The sequence below is a fragment of the Diadema antillarum genome, unplaced genomic scaffold (genome assembly GCF_040938485.1).
Source record: "Diadema antillarum isolate AM-2024a unplaced genomic scaffold, OU_Dant_1.0 seq00000217_RagTag, whole genome shotgun sequence".
NCBI lineage: Eukaryota > Metazoa > Echinodermata > Echinoidea > Diadematoida > Diadematidae > Diadema > Diadema antillarum.
In genome coordinates, this window is record NW_027271272.1 from 1,871,749 (window position 1) to 1,898,175 (window position 26,427).

General features: G+C 38.4%; 1 protein-coding gene across 1 annotated transcript; it reads right to left on the minus strand.

Moving 5' to 3' along the window:
• Positions 1-1,139: 1,139 nt before the first annotated feature.
• LOC139729059 (hydroxyacid-oxoacid transhydrogenase, mitochondrial-like) lies at positions 1,140-26,427 on the minus strand. The gene is made up of 14 exons (XM_071639986.1): positions 26,358-26,427; positions 25,213-25,333; positions 24,548-24,601; positions 21,218-21,268; positions 19,496-19,599; positions 17,514-17,710; positions 16,138-16,215; positions 13,051-13,156; positions 11,160-11,312; positions 10,249-10,347; positions 8,881-8,959; positions 7,821-7,917; positions 6,350-6,507; positions 1,140-1,700 (listed from the first exon to the last, which is right to left on the minus strand). The coding sequence occupies exons 1-14, from the start codon at positions 26,414-26,416 to the stop codon at positions 1,617-1,619; spliced, it is 1,440 nt and encodes a 479-aa protein (XP_071496087.1). The 5' UTR covers positions 26,417-26,427; the 3' UTR covers positions 1,140-1,616.

Here is a 26,427-nt window from a genome sequence, read left to right on the forward strand (position 1 = left end):
TCATATATTTCATCATTTCATTTTGAAAGATGTTACAGATTATATAATTCGATATAGAGGCAGTGTACCACTTCTTGAATAAAACACATATGTGTAAGTATATATCATCTACTATGACATGAAGATTTCTGCTTGCGTTGGCAGGAAACATGAGAGTTCCCAGCATTTCAAGAAAACAAAATTCCCTGATTTTTCCATGGTTTTTCCACGATGGAGTCTCAAAATTTCATGATAATTATTTCAACTCATTTCAAGTTTCACATATCCAGTCATCCAGCTGATGTTTGTTTTGATATGCAACAAAATATAACAGAGTTTGACTGATTACCTTCTATTTTGGGCCAATCAAAATTCCCCAAATTTTCCCTATTTGAGGCATTTTTTATCAAATTCCCTGACTTTTCCCTGACTGGAAAAGAGTTAAATAATTTTCCCTGATTTCCCTGATGGGCTGGGAACCCGGACACAAACTACATTACACGGGTTAGGCAAATATCAGTCAGTAATTCAACACACATGATTGGATAACACTGAGAGTGAATAGCACAGTACTTTCTCCCACGAGCAAATACATTGTGGAAGTATTCTCTTCAGAGAAAACAATTTGAGCACTGTCAAATAACACATGATGCAAGTGCTAGCAAGGCTATTGGCTCGACACATATGAAAGAATGAATTTTCATACTTTTCATGGCATTAATACTGAGTAATCACTTGAATTGCAAAGCCTACACAAATGGGATCTGGGAAAGCATTACATATGGAAATTGCATGCAGTGCAAATGCTGCTCTGTGCAGTTGTACCCTTGGAGGTAATGCAGCTAAAATGGAAAATTTGAGTTGAAAGTATGCATTCTTAAAGCACTATGACCAAATCATATGATACAACACATAATGCCTTTTCCCATGGGTAAAACAGAGAATTAAGAAGAGAGAAGAAGCCAGTTCACAGATAGCACTAGTCTGCAATGACCTCTCCAACCACAGACTTTGCAAAACATGGAATAGTCCTCAAGAAGAACAGATGAAAACAGCCATGCGGGAAATGGTAATTTACATGTCAGTGCTGCATGAATGGCTTTTGTCAATGTTGCTGAAAAGAATGCCCTTTCACCTGTAAATACCAATCAGCACCTGGTTCATTTATAACACAGTGGTCATGAAGCCCAATCTAGGTTTTGAATACCTCAGTTGTAAATCCATTTCAAAGGAAGGTCTGCAATGACCTTTATCTGCACATGCTCAGATTGGAACTGTGAACTGGCTTATTGTGGTGACACCATAAGGGCATTACTGCAAACCTCTCTTCCTCATTTAAATCACCATGAAAACTTTCAAATAACAGGTAATATACATAATGTTCTAATTTTACTGCTTGAAAATGTTATGGAGAAAGGACGTAAGTCCCTCAATGAAGTTTCAAAGCCTCTGGATGGAACATTGGTTATATTCCCCCTTATGCCAGTCACCTACATAATGAAGACACCTTTCATTCTCACACACAATAAATGAATTACATAGAATTGTTTGGATTTTTTTTTTTCTGAGTAATATTCAACAAACTTCATGGCACATTTTATATATCGCATATCTTTCTAGTCCTCATGGAGGATCATCTAGTATACCTTCATGGACTTCTCAAACATGGCTGCTAGATCCTCCTCAGTCTGGGGGCGGGGCGCCAGCTTCGTCACTCGATGCTGTTTGGCGAATGAAAGTGAAAGAAAAAAAAAAAAAAAACGATAATGGGAACAGGCTGAATGCAGAAATTTCTCAGAAATGCTACTAGGTCCCCGATTCTCATGCAATGAAGGGAGAGAATAGATTATGTTATTGGAGCATTTGCACTGTATCTGCTGAATGGTAAAATTTGTAGTCTTTATTACACAACAAGCTCTCTAAAGTATTGAGTAACACTGGAAAAATACATGTTACCCTGTACATGTGGAATATGTGCAGAATGGAAATTTTCATGAATATTTGTCAAGATAAAAATAATATGTTGTAGAAATATACCCTCATCTGCAAAACTATACAGAAGAAAAGTTCATTGATGCTGGCCCAGCCTGAAAAATTCATTGTGTAAAAGATCCACCATTTCCACTAATCATGGGAACATATACAGTTGAACCTCTCTTATCCGGCCTCCCTTTATCCGGATCTCTCTATTATACGTACGCAATCTCGCCGTGATTTTTGTCGAATAATTACGGGAGGAAAGGGGGATTCCCAACTCCTTGAGAACTCCTACACAAACACACATGAATTACATATTACTTCCAACATGATTAACATACATTAGATCAAATTTCCTTCCAAATTGCTTACCTTCAGACATTTTAACATCCCCAAACATCCCCAAATGTAACAATGAAAAGGTTGCAGTATACACATTACTACATGTGGTACTACAATGGGCTACATCAGTACATGTGTATGTATATGTACATGTATAAAGCATTGAGTCTCCCGTATCCGGCCAAATCCCTTATCCGGATGAGCCCCGGTCCCGACTTGTCCGGATACGAGAGGTTCAACTGTACTGCATTATCTAATTGCAACGTCATAGCAAAATCTGTCTCCTTGTATCAGTTTACTGGTGCATGAAGTCTATAGGTCAGATGCTGTGGATCACGAGGGAGCTATGTGCCTTGTTTGTGCTGTGATCAACTCACCTCAATCAATATCTTATAGCGAGATGACAGAACTTCATTGCTGAATTACTCTTGCACTTAATACATCAGCACCATCTAATCCAACATTAAAGCATGATAGATCCTGTCTGGCATACCTAATCAACATCTAATATTGCTTTTAATGTGTGTCACATGAAATACCATGGTTCCATTGGTGTTCCTACAGACCAGTATCATACATTTAACAGGCAGTAGATTAAGTAATGACATTCTGCCATTCTTTTATTATGGCACAGAATATCAGCCCAAATCAAGACATCACAGCAAATCGTTGGTCACCTGTGTGGACAATAACAAACCCTGAATGAGGCATGTTTTGTTTTTGTTTTGTTTTTTAATTACTGAAAAACGTATTGACACATTAAATATCATCACTTAAATGACGTTAGCACAGGATTAGCATGTATGTTCACCTGATGTACACACACATACAAACAAACAAAAGAACATACAGTGACAATTGGTCCATTTTAATAGACATTATTCATAACCAATCGTACATACGTAAAACACTGCAACACACAATTATCTGATATTTTCCCCTCAAGTCCTTAAAGGACAAGTTCACCTTCATAAACATAAGGATTGAGAGAATGCAGCAATATTAGTAGAACACATCAGTGAAAGTTTGAGGAAAATTGGACAATCGATGCAAAAGTTATGCATTTTTAAAATGTTTGTGTTGGAACAGCTGGATGAGGAGACTACTATAGCTTATGAGTCATATGCGTACAACAGTATAAAGAAAATGTAAGGAAAATTCAACATATTTTCACTTTTTTCGCATAATAAAAGAGCACTTGACTTGCCTCTTTCTAAGGGCAGGGGGAATAATATTACCCATAACATATGTCGGTAACGAGTCCAGGGAATGTGTACTTTTTTCAAAAGATGAAATTTTGTGAAAATCCCTTTATATTTTCCTTATATTGTTGTACGCATGTGACATCTAAGTTATTCATACACTGCAGTAGTCTTCTCATCCAGCGGTTACTGCACAAAAACTTCAAAAATTCATAACTTTTGAACGGATTGTCCGATTTTCCTCAAACTTTCAATGATGTGTTCTACTGATATTGCTACATTCTCACAATCCTTATGTTTATGAGGGTGAACTTGTCCTTTAAGAAGTCCATTCTTCACTGTAATTTCACAGCCCAAGACTTTCTTCACTCAAGGTTTATCCTTAGCCCAGGACTATTCTTCATTTCAGACTTGCTTTAATCTAAGTTTCAATTCAATTCAATTCAATTCAATTCAACTACAATTCAATTCAATTCAATTCAATTCAACTGCATTTCCAATACGGTTGAGCAGTGTACTTTACCTTCATGGCGTTTTACCCGAGGAAATCTTGTCTTATTCAAAAGAACCCTGAGATTCACTTTTTGGTGCTAGACCCCCCCACCCTAGGGGCTCCCTTGGGGATACTTACACCACTATTTATACATACTATATAATCACCCTCCCCCCCCCCCCCCCCCCCCCCCCATCCAACTAATGACTCTTGTCAAGTTTTCGTCAAATTCCAGCCCCAACTTTTCCAGAAGGTGAAATTGGAAAAAATCATGAATTTTCTAACTTTGGGTATGTAGGCCCCTTCCCCCGCCCCCCCCCCCCTTACACACACACACACACACACACACCAGGGGGCCCCTGGGGGTATAACAACTATTGTACACTGGACAGGTGAATGATTGCAATACTTCATTGGAGCCATTTGACTCAGGTGAAAAGGAGGTTGTTATTCTCACTTTACAAATCACAAATCCAGATCTTTCATAGTGCTATGAATACTCATGAGACAAACAATCTGTGCAGCAAAGATTGTGAAAGATTTTCCAAAAACAACCAACCAACCAACAAACAAACATCTATGCGGCACTGCAATAAGTGAAATAGAACAAACACACAGAACCAGAATGTCAGGGTGATAGGTAGTACTTACGTAAATGTCATCCGGAGTGTAATGCAGTCGAGATGGTACAACACAAACTCTCTCATTATTTTCATGACGCAGTAAATTCAAAATGAAGCAGCGAAAAATCGTCACATACACTTTGGACACAAAATGAAACGGGTCAATTCTAAAAAGACATGCTACAACTGGACGCAGTCTACAGTCCAACCTCAGCTATATGGCCATATCGGGATGGAATAAGTGATATTAGGGCTGGATAGAGATAGGCTGATGGATTGAGATAGGCTTTATTAAAGCACAATACTTTTTAGCACTTAATTCTCGGGTATATATACATAAACTGTTGTCAGTTTACTGTTACTATGATTATAATACACATGATATTTGCGCATTTCATAATCCACATGATGTGGAAATAGAATAAACAAGAAAAGCACTCGGAGAGCACAGACCTCCGCCACGCTGCTCATTTCCACCATTACACGCATGCTAAAAATTGCCCTAATTATTTCCCAGTGATGAAGAAGCATTTTGGTTGTATCTTACAACGTACCCCTAGCTACCCTATCAGCGGCTAGCTGCACACTGCCTCGAGCGCATTCAGTACACACATGCACACCTCAAATATGTGCAGCTTGAACTCCTTTGTTTGTTGACCCTTATTTGCCGCTGATAACCCTTCAAAAAAGAAAAATTATTTTGGATCCAGACGGTTATTCAGATCACTACCAAAATTCAATCATCTGTTCCTTGTGTCATTGTCAATTTTTTTGTCAGTTTCATCCTTGCCGTTCACAAATTTTTGAGTTACTTTGCAAACAGACAGACAAACAACCAAATTAACAAACTAGAAAAAGCACTCAGAGTGCAGACCTACGCCAAGCAACTCATTTCCGCCCAAACATGCATGCTGATATCGCCAATTTTCCCAATGATAAAGCCTTGTGTTTACTCACCTCATCAGCTTCTTGCTGCATGGCGCCTTGAGCAGAGCACGCGCTTTAGTGCACGCATGTAAACCTCAAATATGCGCAGCTTGCATTCCCAAGTTCATTGGCCCTATTTGCCAAAAGATAAAAAATCCTTCCAAAATTTGTAAAAATTCCCATATCACTTCCAAAAATTGATCATCAGTTCCTTGTGTTATTATCAACTTTTCCTGTAACTTTCATCAAAATCCATTTACAATGTTTTTTCTTTCAATCTTTTTCAAACAGACAGACAAACCAAACACACAAACCAACACCAGCAAAAGATTATCTCCTTGGTGGAGAGAAATAGGATTAACTACTCCCCTGCTGACAAGGAAAAATAATCAAAATTAGGAGGTCTCTCTCTCTTCTCTCTCTCCCTTTTCTTTATCAAACCATCAAACCATGTTTGATGATTTTTTAATATTATTTTTCTTCTAGTGATAGCACTGCTGCTGGATATTACATCATATCACAGTAATCAGAATTTCGTTTCTTGACCATTCTTTATTGCCTAGTATTTGCAAGAGACTATTTTTTTTTTTTTTTTTTTGCTTGGTTTTAGTAAGATTTCACACTGAAAGTGTATGAAAAACACAATTATGGGCATGAAGCACAATCTGGATAGCAGAGAGATTTGGAACAAAAAATAGCCAGACAACTGAAGTTGGACTGTACTTGCAATGAAGAAGTTCATAATGATATAGCATTCAAAAGTCTCGTTCGCAGGCTATACAAATACACACACGATACCATCTTACCTGGGGCAGCGTTCCCTTGACCAACACTGGGATGTCCGAGGAGTCGTAGCCAAGGGATTCCAGACCATCATCAACCTCCAGGTCGTACATGTACTGCCTCACCGTATCGGCCAGACATTTCCCCGCATCCTCCAATTTCACGCCAGTGATGTCGGTCCCTACGGAGACAGGAGACAGGCGTAGACAAAAGGAAAAAAAAGTCCATGACACTGGTAGAAAACTTGAAGACAGTACAAATTAGGGATTGAAATATTTGTACCATGCTCTTTACTGAGAGGAAAGTAGGATCTTCATGTGTGTGAGTTGTGTTCTTGCCTCTTACTAGAGGTATGGATCAGTTAGACTCAATGGAATATGAACCCCAGGCACTTGATTGCACATTATACTCACTATCGCCTCGCAACAATTACTATTAAAGGGGAAATCCAGTCCAAATATAAGTTAGTCTGATAAGAAAGAGTAAAATATTATGAGTTCAACAGTATAATTTTGATTGAAATCGGATGAAAAAAAAATCGGAAGTTATGACATTTTGAAGTTTCAATAATTTTTCAGGAAACAGTTCTTGAACGGTCAATATGAATATGCAAATGGCAAAGTGAGCATGTCATCCCCTCACAACTTGCCACATTGTTTGTAGATAAAATTTTGAAATTTCCAGTTTTTCGTTCAAAAATAATTATGCTCGAGGCTCAAATCCTGGTATATCTAATTGGTCACTATTCTGAAGTTATTCAACCACAAATAACATCATGTTTCCAAGCTTTAATGACAGAAACATAGAATTTTCGTCATTTTTTGTACACAATCAATGGAAAATTGTGAGGTTATGATATGATAAGCTCACTCATTTGCATATTCATATCCACTATCCAAGAACTGTTTTGCAGAAATTAGCAAAACTTAAAAATGCCATAACTTCTTTTTTTAAATCTGATTTCCGTCAAATTTTTACCGTTGATCTCGAAAGATTTTATTTTTTTATCAGACTAACTTATATTTGGACTGGATTTCCCCTTTGAATAGACAAGGCACTTTATCCTCACTAGACCTCGTGCTTTTGGAGGGACCTAATACCAGGTATCTGTCTGCTGCATCACTGCTTGCTTTAATACAAGCATTCACTGCTTCCTAAACAGCCATGTACTGTATACCCCAAATATCTCGCGAATCTCACAAGTCAGGTGCTATTTGCAAATTTAAAGACGTACGAAAATATTGATTCTGATCCCGATATGAATGAGAGTGCATGATACCATTTCTGTGCTGTAATCCACGATTGCGAATTTAACCACTCGCGAAATCGTTGGGAAATCCTGATTTGCGAAAATTTTTAGACTCGCGAAATATATGCTGAATACAGTAAATCAAATCATAATTCACTTGAATTGATACCACATTGCCATGTGTAATGACTCCATTAAGGAATAACTCATCTTTCATCTAATTGTTTGGCTCTCTTTGGCCTTACCGAGGAGTTTGGCTGCTTCCAGATGTCTCTCGGGACAGCTTGATGCTGTGAAGTTGAAGACGGCTGGTGCCGTGACTACTACCGACAGACCATGAGGCTTGGGGAAAAATGAAAGAAATGCACCTTATCAAAAAATACCTTGAATTTCTTTCAACATGCCTTGATACTGAGGATAAGTGGTTTTTAATAATCTCGCAAAAGGCTAAAATCTGAATCCCCCCTTCTATACCAAAATCATACCATCCCTTTAATTATTATGTCTACAATGACTGCATGAGAAACATTAACTGCTCTACGACAGTGAACATCCAATACTACATACACAACAAGGAATGAACAATCATCATATTTACAATCTTCTAGAGGCTAATACCCTTGTCCACAACGAATTACTGAATTGTCATGGTTCATAATGCTTGCTCTGTTAAACACATGAGTAGTCACTTTAAAACATTTTGGAATATGCAATCCAATACTTTACTTTATTGCACATACATGTGACTTCAGTGTATATCACAAGTTCTTATGAATATTTGACGATGAAAAAAAACAACACAACTAACAACTACTAGACAGTATACATTATTACTTCTTATCAACATCCAGGGGCAGTGTAAAGTGATATTTTCAAGGAAGATATAGAATACAAACTTTTCAATAATGATATGAAATGACATGACAACAATCATACCCAGGAAGACAAAAGTGCTGAAGTACTTGAAGTGCACTTTGAAATACACAATGAAACATACAATGAAATACAATAATCTATTCATGGAGAAAACGGTTCGTTTGAACTTCATGCTATTTTTTCTGTATGTATAATCTTTGATATACAGCGTCGGAACTCCAATCATCCCGCTGATTCCAGTGTTTGTTTGTTTGTGTGTTGTTGTTTTTTAATTCTATAATCATTACGCCATTTCCCACGATATCATGAAATCCTCGGTACATTTTGATTCACACTGGTCAGGTTCCCACAGGAAATGAATAAAATTCCTATTTGCTTAGAAAAAAAAAGAGGAAAAGAGAGAAAATATCACCATTTCAGGTAGCTTACCACAATGGGATGATCTACATCATAATCCCTTGACTTGTACTGCTTCACCCTGCCAGCGATGGGGTACGACATGCCATGGCTGCTCGGAAAGAAAAAACAGAAATTAAGTGTTAGTATTTACATGATTACGTAGCAGTATAAGGGCTACGGTGGAAGACTTCACACGAGGCGAAAGATAAGATGCTCTGTTAGACTGATTTCACTTGGCTGATTTGAGCGTCTCATCTTTCATCGAATGCGAAAATGTGTTTCACTCTATGAATATAGAATATTCACTATCCATTCTATACGACACTTCACATGTTAACAAGCTTGATTCTAGCAATAGACATGACTGTATGATGTAACCTTAAATCTGGAAAAGAAAAAGACCCTGCAATTTCAATGAAGAAACTGTAGGAGTTCATAACATCGATCTTGTGCTATGCAAATTTGTCCAACTACCAGACTTTGCATGCTCAATGTGAAAGTGAGCAGTGGTACTTTCTAGCAAATGCTAGACCAATTAAGTGACATGCATTTCTTTTTTTAAGGTGTTGCATAAACACAATCTTTTTAACCCTTTCAACGCCATCTCAAAATTCCATACAGATTGTGCCAAAACAGGTTGCAAATACATGAGGTAATAGCAGGAGCTTATGGGAAATTGATTTCTGCAATGCAGGAAACGGAAACTCAAAATATTTCACTGAAATAGATCAAATGTGCAACTTGTCAATGTCTTCTTGCCAGGGTCTTGTCTGACAGAGTGTTCAATTGCATGATTTGCTGATCACTGAATTCATGGAAACTCGATCACAGCTTTTCATTTTCAAACATTAAGTGTGTCAAAACTCACAAGAATATGTGAATATTCATACTGGAAGCAGTGATAAATGTGGCTTTCTTCAAAATTATCAGTGGGATTAATCGTCAAAGTATGATTAACCAATTCCAAAAAATGGTGTTAAAAAAAAATAGGCACAGAGTAAGAGTAGCCGAGAGAGAGAGGGAGATAAAAACGAAGTAAAATAGATAGATGGAGAGAGAAAGAGAGAAAGAGGGGAGAGATGGAAGGAGAGAAATAGAGATAGATGGAAGGAGAGAAAGAGAGATAGATGGAAGGAGAGAAAGAGAGATAGATGGAAGGAGAGAAAGAGAGATAGATGGAAGGAGAGAAAGAGAGATAGATGGAAGGAGAGAGAGAGAGAGATAGATGGAAGGAGAGAAAGAGAGATAGATGGGAGAGAAAGAGAGATAGATGGAAGGAGAGAAAGAGAGATAGATGGAAGGAGAGAAAGAGAGATAGATGGAGGGAGAGAGAGAAGAGAAAAAGGAGATAAATAGCTAGAGAGAGAAGAGAGAGAAAGACAGGATAATTTGACTCACCAGAGGTGGACTCCCGCATTGCCAAAGCCGACCCCAGCGAACACACTGGCCAGATGCATCTCTGAGCGAGCCTCCAAATCTTCGGGGTCATACACAGCCCTTAGACACATGATTTTATGTGATAGTGCTTTGTGACATCATTGAATTCTAACCCAAAGGGGTCATGTACTACTCCTATGAAGATCGGTGACATGACATTTGCTCCCGCAACAATTGCTCTGGTCTTATTTCCTCCAAGGACTAAGGGTTAGGTTTAAGGTTGGGACAGGGGTTTAGGTTTAGTTCGATGTGAGGATTAGGGCTATGATTAGGGTTATGTGTGTGGGCAGAATTTATGTTTGGTCTAGCATGCAGGTATTTTATGGAAGCAACTGTCACAGGAGCAAATGCCATGGAGCCATGAAGATCAAATACATTGAAAAGCAGGACAAAGTTCAAACAACCTGATATTGCAACACTTGTTTACTTGACTGTTCATTTTCCATTTCTTTAGCCTGACAAGATCTGGGATAGGATCAACTTGAAAGCCCTAAGAACTGATACAGAGACAGGACACTCAATATTGTGAAAAGTTTTATTACTTTCAAAGCAATTAGTCCGAGAGAAGAGATCAATGAACACATGGGGTAAGAAAACAGATTGGATTAAAGTATAATTACTGATGTTATGCTCAAGACTCTTGAGTTATTAAGCATTCATGATCTTTTATTAGCTTTTATGACTTTGCTTTACATACATCACACTACTTATGGCAAATTGCGGGTATTTCATTTAAAATTAATACGGATATACCATAGACATTTCTTTTCTAAGAGAATATACAACAACTGAAAAAAATACATGACAAAACAAAACAAATTAAAGATGGTTACAACAAAGCAAAATTCTTTCTCTCTTTCCCATATACCAACCTCCTGAAGTACTTCTGGATCATTCTCAGGGCGTGGCTGGACCAGATGTCACTGATTGGGTTACTCCCCTGGTAGGCGGGACGGTTCTTGGGATGGTCAGGGCGTGGCGTGCGCTCGTTGAATGGAATGGCAGTGTATGACTCCAAGGCGTGGCTGTGGGTGAGAATGCATGGAGGAAGAAGGTGATACACTCTTCTGTAAGGACTTTCCAATTTCATGTCCAAAACGTGATCTGCGACATATTAACGACATCGATGGAGAAACAGATGAAGAAATTGTGCATGCTTCAGGTTCTCTGGCACGTTCATTACCAGAATCAAGAACATGTGTGGAAAGGATTTCACTGCCCTCGATTCTAGAATGGAAGACATCATCGGGTGTAAATATTGGGCTGGCTTGGGTTCTCACCAGATGGACATAATGAGCGAGTCCCATCCGTTTGGCACCTTAACCCGTTGAGGACGAGTCTCGAGTATACTCGGGTAGGTGTCTATGGGAAATGCATGTTGTAGCAAAATCAAACCGTCCTCAACGGGTTAAGAACAAGGACAGCGTCATCATCCACACAACTGATACATCCCCAATGTGATTATGATATAAAACCAACTGCTTGTATATATATATAAAAAAAAAAAAAACAGTCCATGTAGGAAGCCAAAATGCATAAATTTGAATACATTAGTAAATTAATCATTTAATTCAGCCATTTAATCTCCATCAATCCATAAGTGTCACAAATTCAATCTGATGAGCCATTAAATGCATCAATATTTTGCTGCATTTCTGACAGAAGACTACCAAAGCTTCTTCCCCAAATTGGGTATTTATAGGCAATTTTCACATACTTTGTAAAGGGCATGTGTTCATTCACATGACTACCTAAGCAATGAGTTTACCTCTTTGTCTGCCCAACTCAGTCAACGGCTCGCCAACTTTGCTCAAATGCACCACCATGCACAAACTGATTGATAAAATGCAATATGCCACAGTACACTGAAAGCATCACAGCCAAAACTTTGCCATACAATTTATATCACAGCAGAGCTTACAATTTTCTCAACAACTTTGCTGTACTGTGTTTATGGCATGAATGCTTCTACAAAAAGTCACATGGCTTTGAAAAAAAAGTGTTTTCACACAGCACTCACTCACACATTGCAGTCTAGAATAATTTGGCACACAGGGTGCTTTATACACCAAGGGACACAAAGACGTAAAGAGGAAATCCAGTCCAAGTATAACTTAGTCTGATAAGAAAGAGTAAAACATTACGAGTTCAACGGTATAATTTTGATCGAAATCGGATGAAAAAAATAAGGAAGCTATGACATTTTGAAGTTTCACTATTTTGGGGGGAAACAGTTCTTGAACAGTCAATATGAATATGCAAATGGCAAAGTGAGCATGTCATTCCCTCACAACTTACCATATAGTTTGTACATAAACTTGTGAAATTTCCAGTTTTTTAATTAAAACGCAATTATGCCCGAGGCTCAAATCCTCGTATATCAAACTGATCACTATTCTGAAGTTATTCAACCAGAATAACATCATATTTCAGACTTCAGAGACAGAAACATTGAATTTTCATCACATTTTTTTTTGTACGCAATCAATGGAAAATTGTGAGGGTATGACATTGTTGGCACACTCATTTGCATATTCATATCCACTGTACAAGAACTGTTTTGCAGAAATTAGCAAAACTTCAAGATGTCATAACTTCCTTATTTTTCATCCGATTTCAGTCAAAATTTCACCGCTGAACTCGTAAGATTTTACTCTTTTTTTTTAATCAGACTAACTTATATTTGGACTGGATTTCCTCTTTAAGTTGTTGTGGGCGAGTGTGTTTGCAACCCCCTGGTGATGGGAATGTTCACATACTGACCAGAGGACGTCAAAGCCGCTGTAGGTGGTCACTCTGTTGGGCATGGAGAGGGTATGCAGAGGGTCAACGATGCCCAGCAAGGGTCTGATGACTCGACTTCCGATTCCTGCCAAATCATTTGTAGAGAGAAGAGGCATGATTGAATTAGCAAAGATGACAGTCAGAATAGACCCATTCAGTTTGCAAACACCAAAACTAGTGTCAGCCATAAATGGGGGGGGGGGGGGGGGGGGGGGGTTGGCTTCCAAAATAATAAGAAGGGATGATTCAATTTTGTTATGCAATAAGACAGGTGCATTGATATGTCAGTGCTGGAATCAAGTACTGTATATGGATACTTGAAGCATCTCACTTAGGGTTGGAAGGTATCCATGACTTTGTAATTCAATCGCTAGCTGACTAGAATCATCTTGCGAAAGGCAGCGGATCACTCTGTCTGTTTTTAAAAAAAAATTTTCTTATTTACAAGGTATTTATTTCCTTATTGACAAGACATAGTTTGCACAAATGTATTCACCTTCATATACAGTACTCTCCGCGTAATCGGGTATCGCTTAAACGGGTACTCCGTTTAATTGGGTAGTAATGTCAAAATCAGTTCCAATGCACATTAAATTTACCTGATAATCGGGCTGCCTCTCCGCATAAATGGGTAAATGATTTTCTTCTAATATAATTTCTACCCACATTTCATCGCAGATAAAACACTTTAAGAAATCATGAATGTCAAATTTTTTTAACGGGTAATCGTATTCTCTTTAATTTGCAAAGAAGACCAATCATTTGAGGAGTGATTAAACATGAGTTTTCTGAAGACATATTTGTCCGTAAAAGAGTGTAAATTATTGCTCATGACTCAGCAAGCGTAAGGTATGTATAATGTGCCGTGCAAGCATGCGTGTTCAAGCATACAGCGTAGGTGTTTGGTGCAGTGTACAATGCATGTATAATGTACATACATACATTGTATGTGTCAACTATGAATGAATGAGACGTGTTCTTCTGTTAATCGGGTACTCCGCTTAATCGGGTAAGAAACGCTCTGCCCGAGCCTACCCGATTATGCGGAGAGTACTGTATTAGGGAGCTTTACATTTCTGCGCGGACGTTTGAGACGATGCTTGAGCTGGACGTTCTCCTCTTCCCTACGTCGTGCTGAAAAGCAGCTTTAGATTATGCTGGGACGCAACGTATAAAAAATAAAATGGCGCCCCCATATGATCAATACATGAAGTAGCTCTCTATGTCGTAAACTGAGTAAAAATAGCACAGAACGCGTAGTGAAAACTCAGGCGCGCGAGCTTTAAATAGATTGACTTTGATACGCGATTCTGTGCATGCTCAGACCAGGTTTTTTCCCCTCTGAACGTCCCCGTCCCGAAAATCTAAAGCTCCCTATTATATGGTGGGAAATAAAAAAATTGTGCATATGGAGAAGAACAAGTTGCAATGAACCTTTGTGTACAAAAATGAATAGAGAATCCCCAATTTGATCTTTTGACCTCTAGTGACTGCTATGTTAGGCAAGCTGTAACTTTTTTAATCCAAGGCCAGGCCTTTTTTTGGCCATGCTAAATCCAGGGAGGGGGGGGGGGGGGGGGCTGATTCTGCAACATCTTACTTTAGTCTCTTAAACACTAATTAAAAGCATTGAGAATTAAAGTTTGGTTTGTATATCTGTTTTAACATAATTCGACTATAAAATTTACTGTACATCATAAAAACTCAAAAGTTGCACGAGACTTGAAAGAAAAAAGTCCAGAAGCCTTGTGACAAGGTCTATTTGCATCGAAGAATTAGCGCGTGAAACGTCGAGGGGGCGCATTCCCTCCACCCCCCCTGTATTAGGGTTAATTTGTAACACGTTACAATCAGTGGAACTTGAAAATGTAAAACCCTATATACCTCACTCAAGTATGCACCCCTCTTACAAAAATAGCCCAGGCTATATAGGGTTGAAGGATTATCACAGGGTAAGTTATGGCTGTCTTCTCATCCTTAGAATAAAGCATCTGAGGCATGCAGTGTAGATTTTGTTTGCATGTTTGGTATCAAATTAAAGCAATGATTGCCAAGCTGGAGTTTACTACAGTATTTGTACATAACAAGATGGAGAAATTTTTTTGCAATAGCTCAGAAGTACGGAAAGTGCAGAGCAATTGTGTTTAGCACTACACATGTTATTCCAAATATGCACAAGTTTTGGATGAGATGTGTGTGTATGTGTGGGTGTGGGTGCACTCTGTAAACATTTGTCACAATAGGAAAGAGTCATGCCAGGAGATTCACTGAAGCGTGACCTTGTGTGACTGAGCAAACAGAGGCCCAGAGTTGACCTCTGTTCAGCTTTTCAAAGTACAGCCCATTAAATATCCAAATTTCCATCCAAAATGATTGCGATCAATAAGAGTGAACTGATTACGTGGCTCTGTACATCCACTTTTATGATGGGGGGTTTATGATGGTATGCACTCCTCTGACTTTGCCTCAGTTTGGCGTTACTTCGGCACTTTTGTTCGCGGTTCAATGAAAATGGAACAAGTACACAAGCATACTAATAAGAAGCATGCACACTAATATGGGAGCAGTCAATTTCATTTGATAGCTACCATTGTCAATAATGGGGCACCTCCAAAGTAGAGTGGCACACAGCATTCATGCACATGTGGGAGAAAAAAAGCTGGGGTTTGCCACATTGTGCCAGACTTTGACTTGGATGGTAATTCAATGAATGCATGATCAGCACTTCGTCACATGGCCCAACACATTTAATGTATACGCCAAATATTTCGCGAGGCTTTTCTTTTCGCGAATTTCATGAGTCGGGTGATATTCACAAATTTAAGAAACAAACAAAAATATGAACTCTGATCCGGACATGAATGCCACATGCACACAGGCATTTCTCCATTCAGCGCTGTACTCCACAATCAGGAATTTAACCACTTACTAGATTGTTGCGAAGTTGAAATTTGCGAAAAATTAAGACTCGCCAAATGTATGGCGTATGCAGTAATAACACTTCCAGTAGCATACTTGATTTGGGACTTTCCCTACATTTCATGTTACGCAACACGTGTGCCCTACCTGTCTTCGTCTTTATAGAAGTGAGATCGAAAATGGCCACACCGGTAGTCTCGCTCCCAGTCCCAGATGTTGTAGGAACTGAAATAAGATGGGAATAAAAAAGGAACCCACATACTGTATGAGATTCCTCAACACATGAATCGGTTTAGTTTACAACATTTTGCCGTGCTAGATCTGAAGTTCAATTTTTTTCCCCCTTAAATCACATCTAACCTACTGTTTGATTTCACCTCACTTTCTAGTGTCACTTTAATATGTTGTGCACACATGGCATGCTACATCACGCCCTCTAGTCTATGTGATATACAATGGTACTATCGGTTGAACAGCAGCTATGTATGTCAACCACGTACATCATACCAACCTGGTTCTGTGATTTCATAAAATGAAGGCTGCATGCTAACACAGGCAATTCTAAATTCACATTTCACACATGCTTCTAAGTGGGATATGTCATCAAAGTCGACAGACTTGAGTTCTGTAATGTAAAAACTCCTGGTTATGAGCATTACTTTCCAAATGAAATGAAGATGACAGTATCATCCATCACCACATGGTGATGTGCACAATTCCTACAGTCATAATTTTCTACTTTTCTTCTTTTGATATTTTTGGACAGTATTCACTATTCACTACTAAAATCAGAAGTACAGCCACACCATGCCATACAACTTGTGGATTCATAAAGACCTGCTTTTGGAAATTAGAATTGCAAGGAACCTATGATCAATCTCCTACCTATGTTTCTCTTCCTGAACTTTCGCAAACAGGCCATACCAAGAATTGAAGCAAACATACAAGCCCTCTACACCATATCAATAAGTTAGCTTATACATGGTGGCCTGTTGCGAGAACTACGTAGTCTACAAACTATGCAAACAGAGGCAAAATACAGTATTTCCCAACAAAAATTACAATCGGATATTTGCATTAATAACTTCCAATATGATTGATTAGTCTGAAGGCTTTTTCAGGGTCTGAAAATATAACACCTCAATTATATTTTGCAGAAAATCCTTTTCAATTTGGTTATTGAAGTGGTCACAGAGAAATGTGGATCATTGTACAGCATGTCATGGGTCTGATTCTTCCAAGTTTATTGCTTGGATGCTCTTTGAACTGCATATTAATGTGTGAACACAATGCACAGAACTTGAAGGGAAGGGATTCCCGATATGCTCTACAAAAATCCTCATTTCTATTTTACCACTGAAGCAAATCGGATGGGGTTTTCTGTAAGATGTTGGTATTAAACATGAATATAAGATATAGTTTCATACCCTCAAATTGTATTTGGGTTGATTCATCATGTTTAAAGTAATTGTTGCGGAGGGTCCCGTGGTGATTTTTTTTGGGAAATACTGTATATCACTAACTGGCAATCAGTGGCTTCACAGGTCCAGGTACTGCCAGTCCCTTCCCGATGGGAGCATTCACGTAGTCCAGGAACTCTGCGTCCCGGTGGGAGTCGTACAGATTCGCCGCCTTGCATGTGTCCATAACAGAGCCGCCTCCCACAGCCAGATACGCATCGAAGTTTCGCGCCCTCGCAAATGCAATTGCATCCTTGAAACTGGTGGGGGGAAGCGGCAGTAAAAATAAGAAGTGTTGCAACATGCAGTCATAAAGGAAGTACCACAGCTAGGTGGCTAAAATACAATGGAAGCTTGTTACAAAGAGGTCAGATATGTCCGATTTTTATAACAAAAACGCTCTTTTCAAAACAAGGTGAGTTTACAGGTTATGACTCTTCATATTCTATTGTGTTTGTACCCTGACAATATAGTTTGAAACATGATACAGCAGGGTAATTGCTATAGTTTCAATCTCCTCATTACAGTAAGGTTTCCCTGTACTTTCTTCTTCAACCAGGTACACCTTCCATCAGTGCTGACTGTTCTTAGAATGGGTCAAGATTTTGAACTCATGGGCCCTAATTCACAAAGGTGGTACAGTTGAAACCATGGTTTAGACCATGGACACTTTTGTATGGAGCGCCAAGTGTCGCATTGGCCTATTTCATTACGAAATGTTGTCATTTCATTACGAAATGATCAGTTCGTCGACAAAATGACGGATTTGGTAACGAAATAGGCCATGTGACACCTTGGCCCCGTCTTATAAAGACTTGTGATTGATTCAAATCAATCACAACTTTACGATTGAATGCAAATCTATCTTATAAAAAAGTTATGATTGAAATTAAGACGGAGAACTGCAATCAATCAATCACAGGTTGCGATTGATTGCAGCTTTCAAGAAATTTGTGATTGATTAATTTCTATCACAAGTTTTAGAAGACAGGGCCCTGGCGCTCCATACAAATTGTCCATGGTTTAAACCATGGTTTCAATTGTACCACCTTCGTGAATTCGGGCCTTTAGGTGCCATATTCGCACGCCCAGCTCAGTCAACGGCTTGCCACGCTTGCATATTTTCAACACACAATCCCAACTAAACTAATTGATAAATCGCAAAAGGATACAAAATGCGATTCTGTTCCTCATGGATGGAGCATGCATTGCCTAGCATGCCTGGTGATTGAATAGCATAAACATTTCCATGAAAAGTTGGATACGTGGCTTTTAAAAACAGAAAGTTTTCCATAAGTTTGTGTGTCTCAGAATAATGTGGCACACATGGGGTTTGCACCATGGCACACAAAACTTCAGTGACAGAGTTTAGAGTTTTACTGCCACTTGAGAGAAAGAGCGTAACAATTGCTAGTGTATCCACAAATGCCTCCTAAACTAATTTCTGAACTGATTCCATCACTACTCACTGTAGTCACTGATGTTGATAGAAAGGCCAATCTTAATTCAAATGGCTCTAGAAAAACCTCATTACCACAGTTGGTAATATCTGAATGTTATACTGCAACTACTCCATCAAAGTGAGTATTAAAGGCATAATTTACCATTTGCAGATGAAACAAAAATCCAGCATTAATTGCTTCAAAATAGTTCTAACATGTGAGTTAGGGGTATAGAAACAACCAATGTAAAAATTTGAACCTGTATATTTGATGTTAAGTACTGTTAAATATACAAAATGTGAACAATAGTTATAATAAAAATGTTTCCAGATTAAACTGTCAACAGTTATGGTTTAATGAGAAAAATAGTGATATCTCCTTATATTTTAGGCTTTATTGCAAAAATTTTATATGGTAGGATGTTTTGTGATACAACTGACCTACACAGAGGCATCAAATGTGATATCTTGAACATTCTTAAAATCACTGCTCCCAAAGGTAAACAGGACCTTTAATGTATCAATAAAGAAAAAGAGAAAAAAAAAAGACCAAGTCAAGAGTGTTTCATAGCGATTGTTTTATTTGCTGCAAAACCAAACTCACCTGACATCGGTTGGTTCCACTCTTACTTTGTCGTAGACCTCAAAGTTGACCTTTGCACTGTTCAGTGACTCAAGAACGACATTCATGATGGGTAGGCTAGCTATCTGTACTCAACCAAGAATGATGCATAAAATTTGAAGAATAAGCTTAAAGTTTGAAACCAACCATAAACCGCCAGTGTGATAAGTAATTGTAAATTCTCTTTTATAATCAATTTTGGTGTGTGGAGACAAGAATATCATAGAGAGAAATGGCTGTTTAAATGCAAAGACTTGCACCAGTGTTAGATTCTTTGACTGTCCTTATACTTAATCAAGGTGTTAAAACATGCATGTAACACTCTCTAGTCAGAACATGAGAAATGTTGTATCATCTGTTGATCATTTCAGAGCATGAGCCGGGGGAAAGAAAATATTATTACTAGCACTCACAAACACAGTATTTAACAAAATAATATGTTGTATGTACGGGGGAAAAACAGATAGATTTAGCCTCGTCCATGTATGCATGCAAGCATCAGATGTTATGATACTTTCAGAATAGCTCTACTATCAACCTTACAGGATGGTATAGGTTGAGAAAGGGCTTCATTTTGCCTACTTCTTATTGTGAGATAATGAGAAGCCTCTTATGAAATATTACAGAGCATACAATTGTAAGAGGAATTCAAAGTTATTTGATGAAGACTGGTTTTGGTATGGTTAAGATATCCCAAAACAAAGAGGTCCTCATAAAAGGTGGGACTACTTTTTATTAAGACCATTTTGTTATACTTTCTTTTGGATATCTTGCAGCCATTCAAAAACCAATTTTCATCAAATAGACTTTGAATTTCTCTAAGAATCATAATATGTTATGCTCTTCACCATTTGAAGTGATTTCTAATGATCTCGCAAAAAGTTAAAATCTGAATCCCCCACCTCAACCAAAACCATACCATCCCTTTAAGGACCTGGTATGGTGGGAAAACAAAGTTGGCTTGATGGAATATCTGCATTCATTGCCATCTAGGCAACATTTGAAAACTACCGACTAGTGCAGGCCTGCCAGAATAGAACTTCCCATCCGTGACTATGTGCACCGAAGCATATGCTCATCAGTAATGTGTGACTGCCGTCGAGATTCTTTGACTGTGTGTGCACTTGCACAGATATCAGTGATACAGTCGTACACAATTTGTTACGGGGATTCCTGAATATATCTGAGATTTAGCCAGCTTCTCATTGCATGGTGTCCCCATGCTACAAGGTTAAACCCCGTTGAGGACGAACTGATAGTCCTACATCATGCATCTCCCTCAGACACCTGCACGAGTAATCATAGATGCACTCTTGATATAATTGTTGTAAATATTTTTTGTCTACTGTACGCAAGGTCTGCATGCCAAAATATATGCTGTCCTAAATATTATGACAAAAGGACAAATTTTATGAAAGTTCATGCATGGGGAAAATGGAAGGTGAACCTGCATGCTCCACCATGGAGGTGTCAATTTGAGATTGACTTCCCACAGCTTCAAGTAACCATAATTTTCTGATTGTTTTAATCAGAAATTCTGCTCAAGCTTTCACAGTCCTGCTCCTGAAATCTTTCTCTTTCTATTCACACGAACTATTTTTTTTTTTTTTGGTGGACTTTCCCTTTCATGGGAGACAAAAATCACCTCTTTAATAGGAAAGGGGTTACATCATGAAAAAATTCCAGCGGGTATGGGAAACTTACCGTCTTATCTGTCATGACGCAAACATTCTTGGCTCCCATGAATTCAAAGTCCTGAAATACAAAACAAATCAGTGACATTACAAATCAACATAATCATCCTGATCAAAATCTAACAGAAAATACAAAGTCAAATGCACAGTAAGGTGGGAGTTTCCACCTAAAATAAAACATGATGGAATTCTAATTTTCACATATTTCAACAAATATGAGTACTTAATCACAACTGCATTTGCAATCTTCCCAATACCCGCCGTGACTCTCCATGTTCCATGACTCGCCATGACTCTCCATCTTCCCAATACCCGCCTAAAAATGTTTGATGGGGATAATGCCTTCTCTTCTGTTGCACCACGTCTGTGGAACTCTCTACCGTTCCAGCTTTGGAATTGCAACAGCCTCATTACCTTCAAGTCTGAACTGAAGACTTATCTTTTTCCAGCAACTTTGTGAATGATGTGTGACACTTTGTGGGAGCTGGGCGCCTTTGAATGTTTCTACAGATAAGAGGCGCTTTATAAATGCTGTTTCATCATCATCATCAATTGGATTAGTTGATGATGTCATGACCACAAAAGTATTCCATTGACCTGTACATAAGTCTTCATCTCGATTTCTTTTTGCCATAAAATATATAAGGTAGGTGTATTGGCAGCATAAAGTTTGGTTCCATAATACAGCATGTAACATGGTAATTATGACCTACACTACTAGAGTAATGATGTGCAGTTGCTACATGACTGACCCAAACATGATTGTTATAAATGTTCTTTTGTTTCATATTTCACGTCAAATTTTGATGGGACTTCAGTTCCTTCAGGGACTTAAGTTCATATGTTCAGTCATGCGTGACATTTGTTAATATCATTAGGTACCAATGAAAAGAGGAAGAGTTCCCCTTTCCTCACAACCAACACTGCATTCTCCATGGCTGACAGTTATGAAATGGTAGCCCTCAAAAGTTGGATTTCCTTTTTTTTGATACGTACTGTATACCTCAAATCCTGACAGAGCTATGTAAACATCATTGTCATAAAAGGAAATTCCGTCTACACATGGCTTCTGGTAGAAATTACTGCATTGCACTATTAGGAAATCACACATGCTTTTTGCTGTTGTTCAGATATGGTATACAGCTTCTATTTAGCGAGTCCACGTTTTTTGGCAAATCGGGACTTACAGACAATTTCGTGCAGGGTTAAATTTGCAAAAGCGGAGTACAGTACTGAACAGAGAAATGTATGTGGACACCTCCATTCATGTCGGAATCAGAGCTAACATTTTCATGTATTTTCAAATCTGCGAATAGCACCCAACTTTGTAAAATTCAAGAAAATAAAAGCTTCACAAAATGTTCTGCGTACATAGGACCAAGATTTCATGTAACACCAGCAACAGAATACACAGCTTGGACTAAAGGCATTTGATTCCTCAAGCAAACACCATATAAAGTGGAACACATCCCACCAACCTAATCTACGAACCTGCAAACATTTCCACCAATCAAAAACAAACACCTTGGAAAAGAGGAAAACAGTAGCGCTGCGGTCTGCGGTCTGCCTTGAATTTTTCACTGTGTGAGCTGTACATGTAAAGTTGAATTCTGTTATAAGTGGGCTAAAGGGATGACTCCACAAATTTTTAAAAGGGTTGAGGGCTGCTTCAAGAAAATTTATTTGCAAATTACTTGAAGTTGAAATGCATGCTATTGAAGTTGCTATGTTAAAAGCCTGTAAAAAACATGACGTTATTGCTGCAAAAATTGCAAAAATTCACACTTGCCAAAGTATACAGTTGAACCTCTCGTATCCGGACAAGTCGGGACCGGGGCTCATCCGGAAAAGGGATTTGGCCGGATACGGGAGACTCAATTCTTTATACATGTACATACACATGTACTGATGTAGCCCATTGTAGTACCACATGTATTAATGTGTATACTGCAACCTTTTCAATGTTACACTCAGTAACAGACCCCAAAATAGAGGTGTATGATAATGTTGGAAGTAATATGTAATTCATGTGTGTTTGTGTAAGAATTCTCAAGGAGTTGGGAATCCCCCTTTCCTCCCGTAATTATTTTATTTAAAAAAATCACGGCGAGGTTGAGTCCGTATAATAGAGAGATCCGGATAAAGGGAGGCCGGATAAGAGAGGTTCCACTGTAGGGCAATTCCGCGGTTAGTAACGTTACATTTGAACAAATTTAGATATTTGTTTTTACTACAAAATTACCATTTATTCATTTCAAGTCAAAATTATGTCAAAAACATATTCATCCTTCCCATGTTTATGATACAGAAAAGAATGAATACGATCCAAGAAATATTAGAATTGCTATGGCAACTTAAAGGGCTGGTTAGTAACGTTACGAAAAAAGGACATGACAAAAAAATCAATGTCTTGTAACAAAAAGTGTGCAAAAATTCAAGTTACTTCAAACAAAGTGTTGCATTAATTTCAATTATTGCATCATGACAAATGTTCCTGCAAATTTTTTTAGCAGTTCGACCGATGATTTTTTAGCTAGACCCCCAAAAGCATGGTTAGTAACGTTACGGTTAGTAACGTTACATTTGTCCGGAGTAATTCTGCAGGTCATTTCACCCTTTTGTAATTGACAAAATGTCACATGACTTCTGGAGTATTTAAATGTATTCATCTTTTACCCTTCAGCAAAGCTTGGAGGAAAAAATTTCAAAGGAACCCACTGTAATTTGCATTTAAGTGAATTTCAGCATCCCCAGTCCCACATGTACATTTTAGAAGATGGTTTTAGATCTCACAAAATCAATAAATACAAAAAATAAAATCTACTGAATTTGAAAGACCTTAATGATTAATGAACATCCATGGCATTAGTTGATACCTAAATCAAGGAGTAAGATAAAGAGGCACATTTCTTTTATCCATGTCATGTCCACCTAACTGCGGAATTGCCCTGTATATGAAACTTCCCCTTGAATTCTGACTAGACATTTCAAATCTTATCCAGAAATGATTACTGTAAAAGTTGAAATTTTCGCGCATTTCGCGCAACCAGAAACTAGCGCGAAAATAAAAGCACACAAATATTTTTGCCTGCCATATGTTCCTGTGCGTGATGTCTTGATTCCGCGAAATTAAAAACACGCAAAACTTTTCTCACCCCGCCAAGCGCGAAAAAATTAGTCGCGCGAAAATACTCACTTTTACAGTAGTCTGCTTGTGGAAGAAAGTACAGTCCATAAGAGCGAGCTTGTTATCTGAAAAGCATGTGTGGTTTTCCAGTTCATATTTTTCTTGCTAACATGAACACAAGAAGTATGGTACAAGAACTTTATAGGTACTTACCATTCCTACTTCTTGGGTGACACCATTCCCAAATCTTATATTGGAGCACGCCATCTAAAACAAAACACATCAAAATAATATCAGAAGTTGAATACTGGGCTGCCAACATTTGCAAAGGTCTCAAAGTAGAGGTCTATAGTTCCAGAATGTAATCAAATATACACTTTTACAGCATGTATAACATGCATCTAAGCAGGTGACAGTAATTCTCAAATTATTGAGACCTTCATCTATCTTTTTGCCGAAGAGATTTCATCTTTAAGGAAGCCTTGTACTGTAAAACCAGATATTTTTTGCCAGCATGAAACTTTCACAAATTTTGCGAGCAAATATTTGCAATATAAGGAAAATCCACATAAAAGGTTTTGACTACACAATACATTACATGCCCGTAGCAAATCACAATAGTTTCATGGCTTTAATTGTTTGTCTTTTTGTCCTATATCTCTTGGTTATTTTGTTTTATATGCAACAGTTCTTCAGAGCAAAATTATGACAGAGTCCATCACAAAATGCTTTGTGTTGGTAAGAGCAAGATTTGAGCAGCTAGGAGAAGGTAAAATGGAGACAATAATGACAGGAGTATAAGATTTGCAAAGTGCTCTATACGGCAGTTATTATCTAAGGGTTACATACATCACAAGAAATGAGGGTAGTTGTGTCACCTCAAAGGCATAATCTGGCTGCTCTGAGGCTGTGGAGCAAGCCTTCCTCGGAATGCGGGAGCCTGGCCGCGCCATGGCGATGCCACCTCCAAAAGCCTGAGAGTGGGCGGGGCAGCTGCACCTGTAAGTAGCCATGGTAACACAAACAGTCACGAGGAATCATTCATCTCTTTCACATGCCCTGATTTTTGTCAATTCATCCCTTACTTAATGAGAGTATCAAGTCTGATGGGGTGACTCCGCCTGACAGTCAGTGATGAAAATCCAAAAATCAGGTTTTTAAAATGGGTAGTCAATTGGGTAGTAACTACCACTGAACCAATCACAAATTGTCACAGTTGGGCCCCATATGAGCACAGTAAGATCAAAGGGTATAATTCTGTGTAGGTCTTTGTTCAGCCTTCAGGCAAAGTTGGACTTGACTCTTGAGAAGTGCTACCAGTATTGAGTAGCCTATCAATCAGGTATCAGGTTGTCCAAAAAATGGGCTGTATTCTGAGCAATTGCTGTTTGTTAGGGGTTTCCATTGTAACAATTGAATAATGTTAGATAACTGCATCAGTTACATACTAGTCTAGTAGTTCTCCACTCTCTTTGTTGGGAGGTTGGAAAATGACATGCCACTGGCTGGCACTGGTGTAATATGTTTGCCACGAGATAATTTCTTAGTGACTACAGCACACACAGGCGAGGACACATCAGCTAACTGGAGCTGTCATTTCAGACATTATGCTCATAACACAGAGCAAGGAGGTGCATAACACTCCTCTCTCAGCTCAGTCAAAGCTTTGTGACAAATCACTACACAGCACAGGGAAAGGAGGTTTTCGTGGTGTTGGTTTAACCACTCAATGCAACAGCGACAGTGTATCGTCGTAAAAAGACATGAAATGTGTATTGAATTCACACATTAAAACAATAACGTTACACATTAATGTAACATGAGATAGCCAGCTCGCTGATCATACGACATGGAATCTCGCATTTTACCCACATTCTTTCTTTTTTTATACGACAAGGTCAAGGACAAGGTGCATTTATTACGAGTACTCAGCCCACTCAGGAGTCAGGCCGTCAAAAGAGCTCAAGAGCTCGCCACCAGATCTATTGGTAAAATTTTACAATATTATAGAAACATTACTCACGATGCTTTACCAACATCTTGCATTAACCTCAACACCCGCAGAGATCGACTAGATGCCATGGTGGAATTTG

What these genes read in the sequence shown, in the direction of transcription:
- LOC139729059 (XM_071639986.1), bottom strand. Translation starts at nt 26,416, where the DNA reads ATGGCATCTAGTCGATCTCTGCGGGTGTTGAGGTTAATGCAAGATGTT. An exon ending in ATGTAGATCATCCCATTGTG is followed by an intron (nt 7,918 to 8,880) that starts GTAAGCTACCTG and finishes TTTTTCCCCAAG; the next exon opens with CCTCATGGTCTGTCGGTAGT. An exon ending in GGAAGCAGCCAAACTCCTCG is followed by an intron (nt 6,508 to 7,820) that starts GTAAGGCCAAAG and finishes CTGTCTCCGTAG; the next exon opens with GGACCGACATCACTGGCGTG.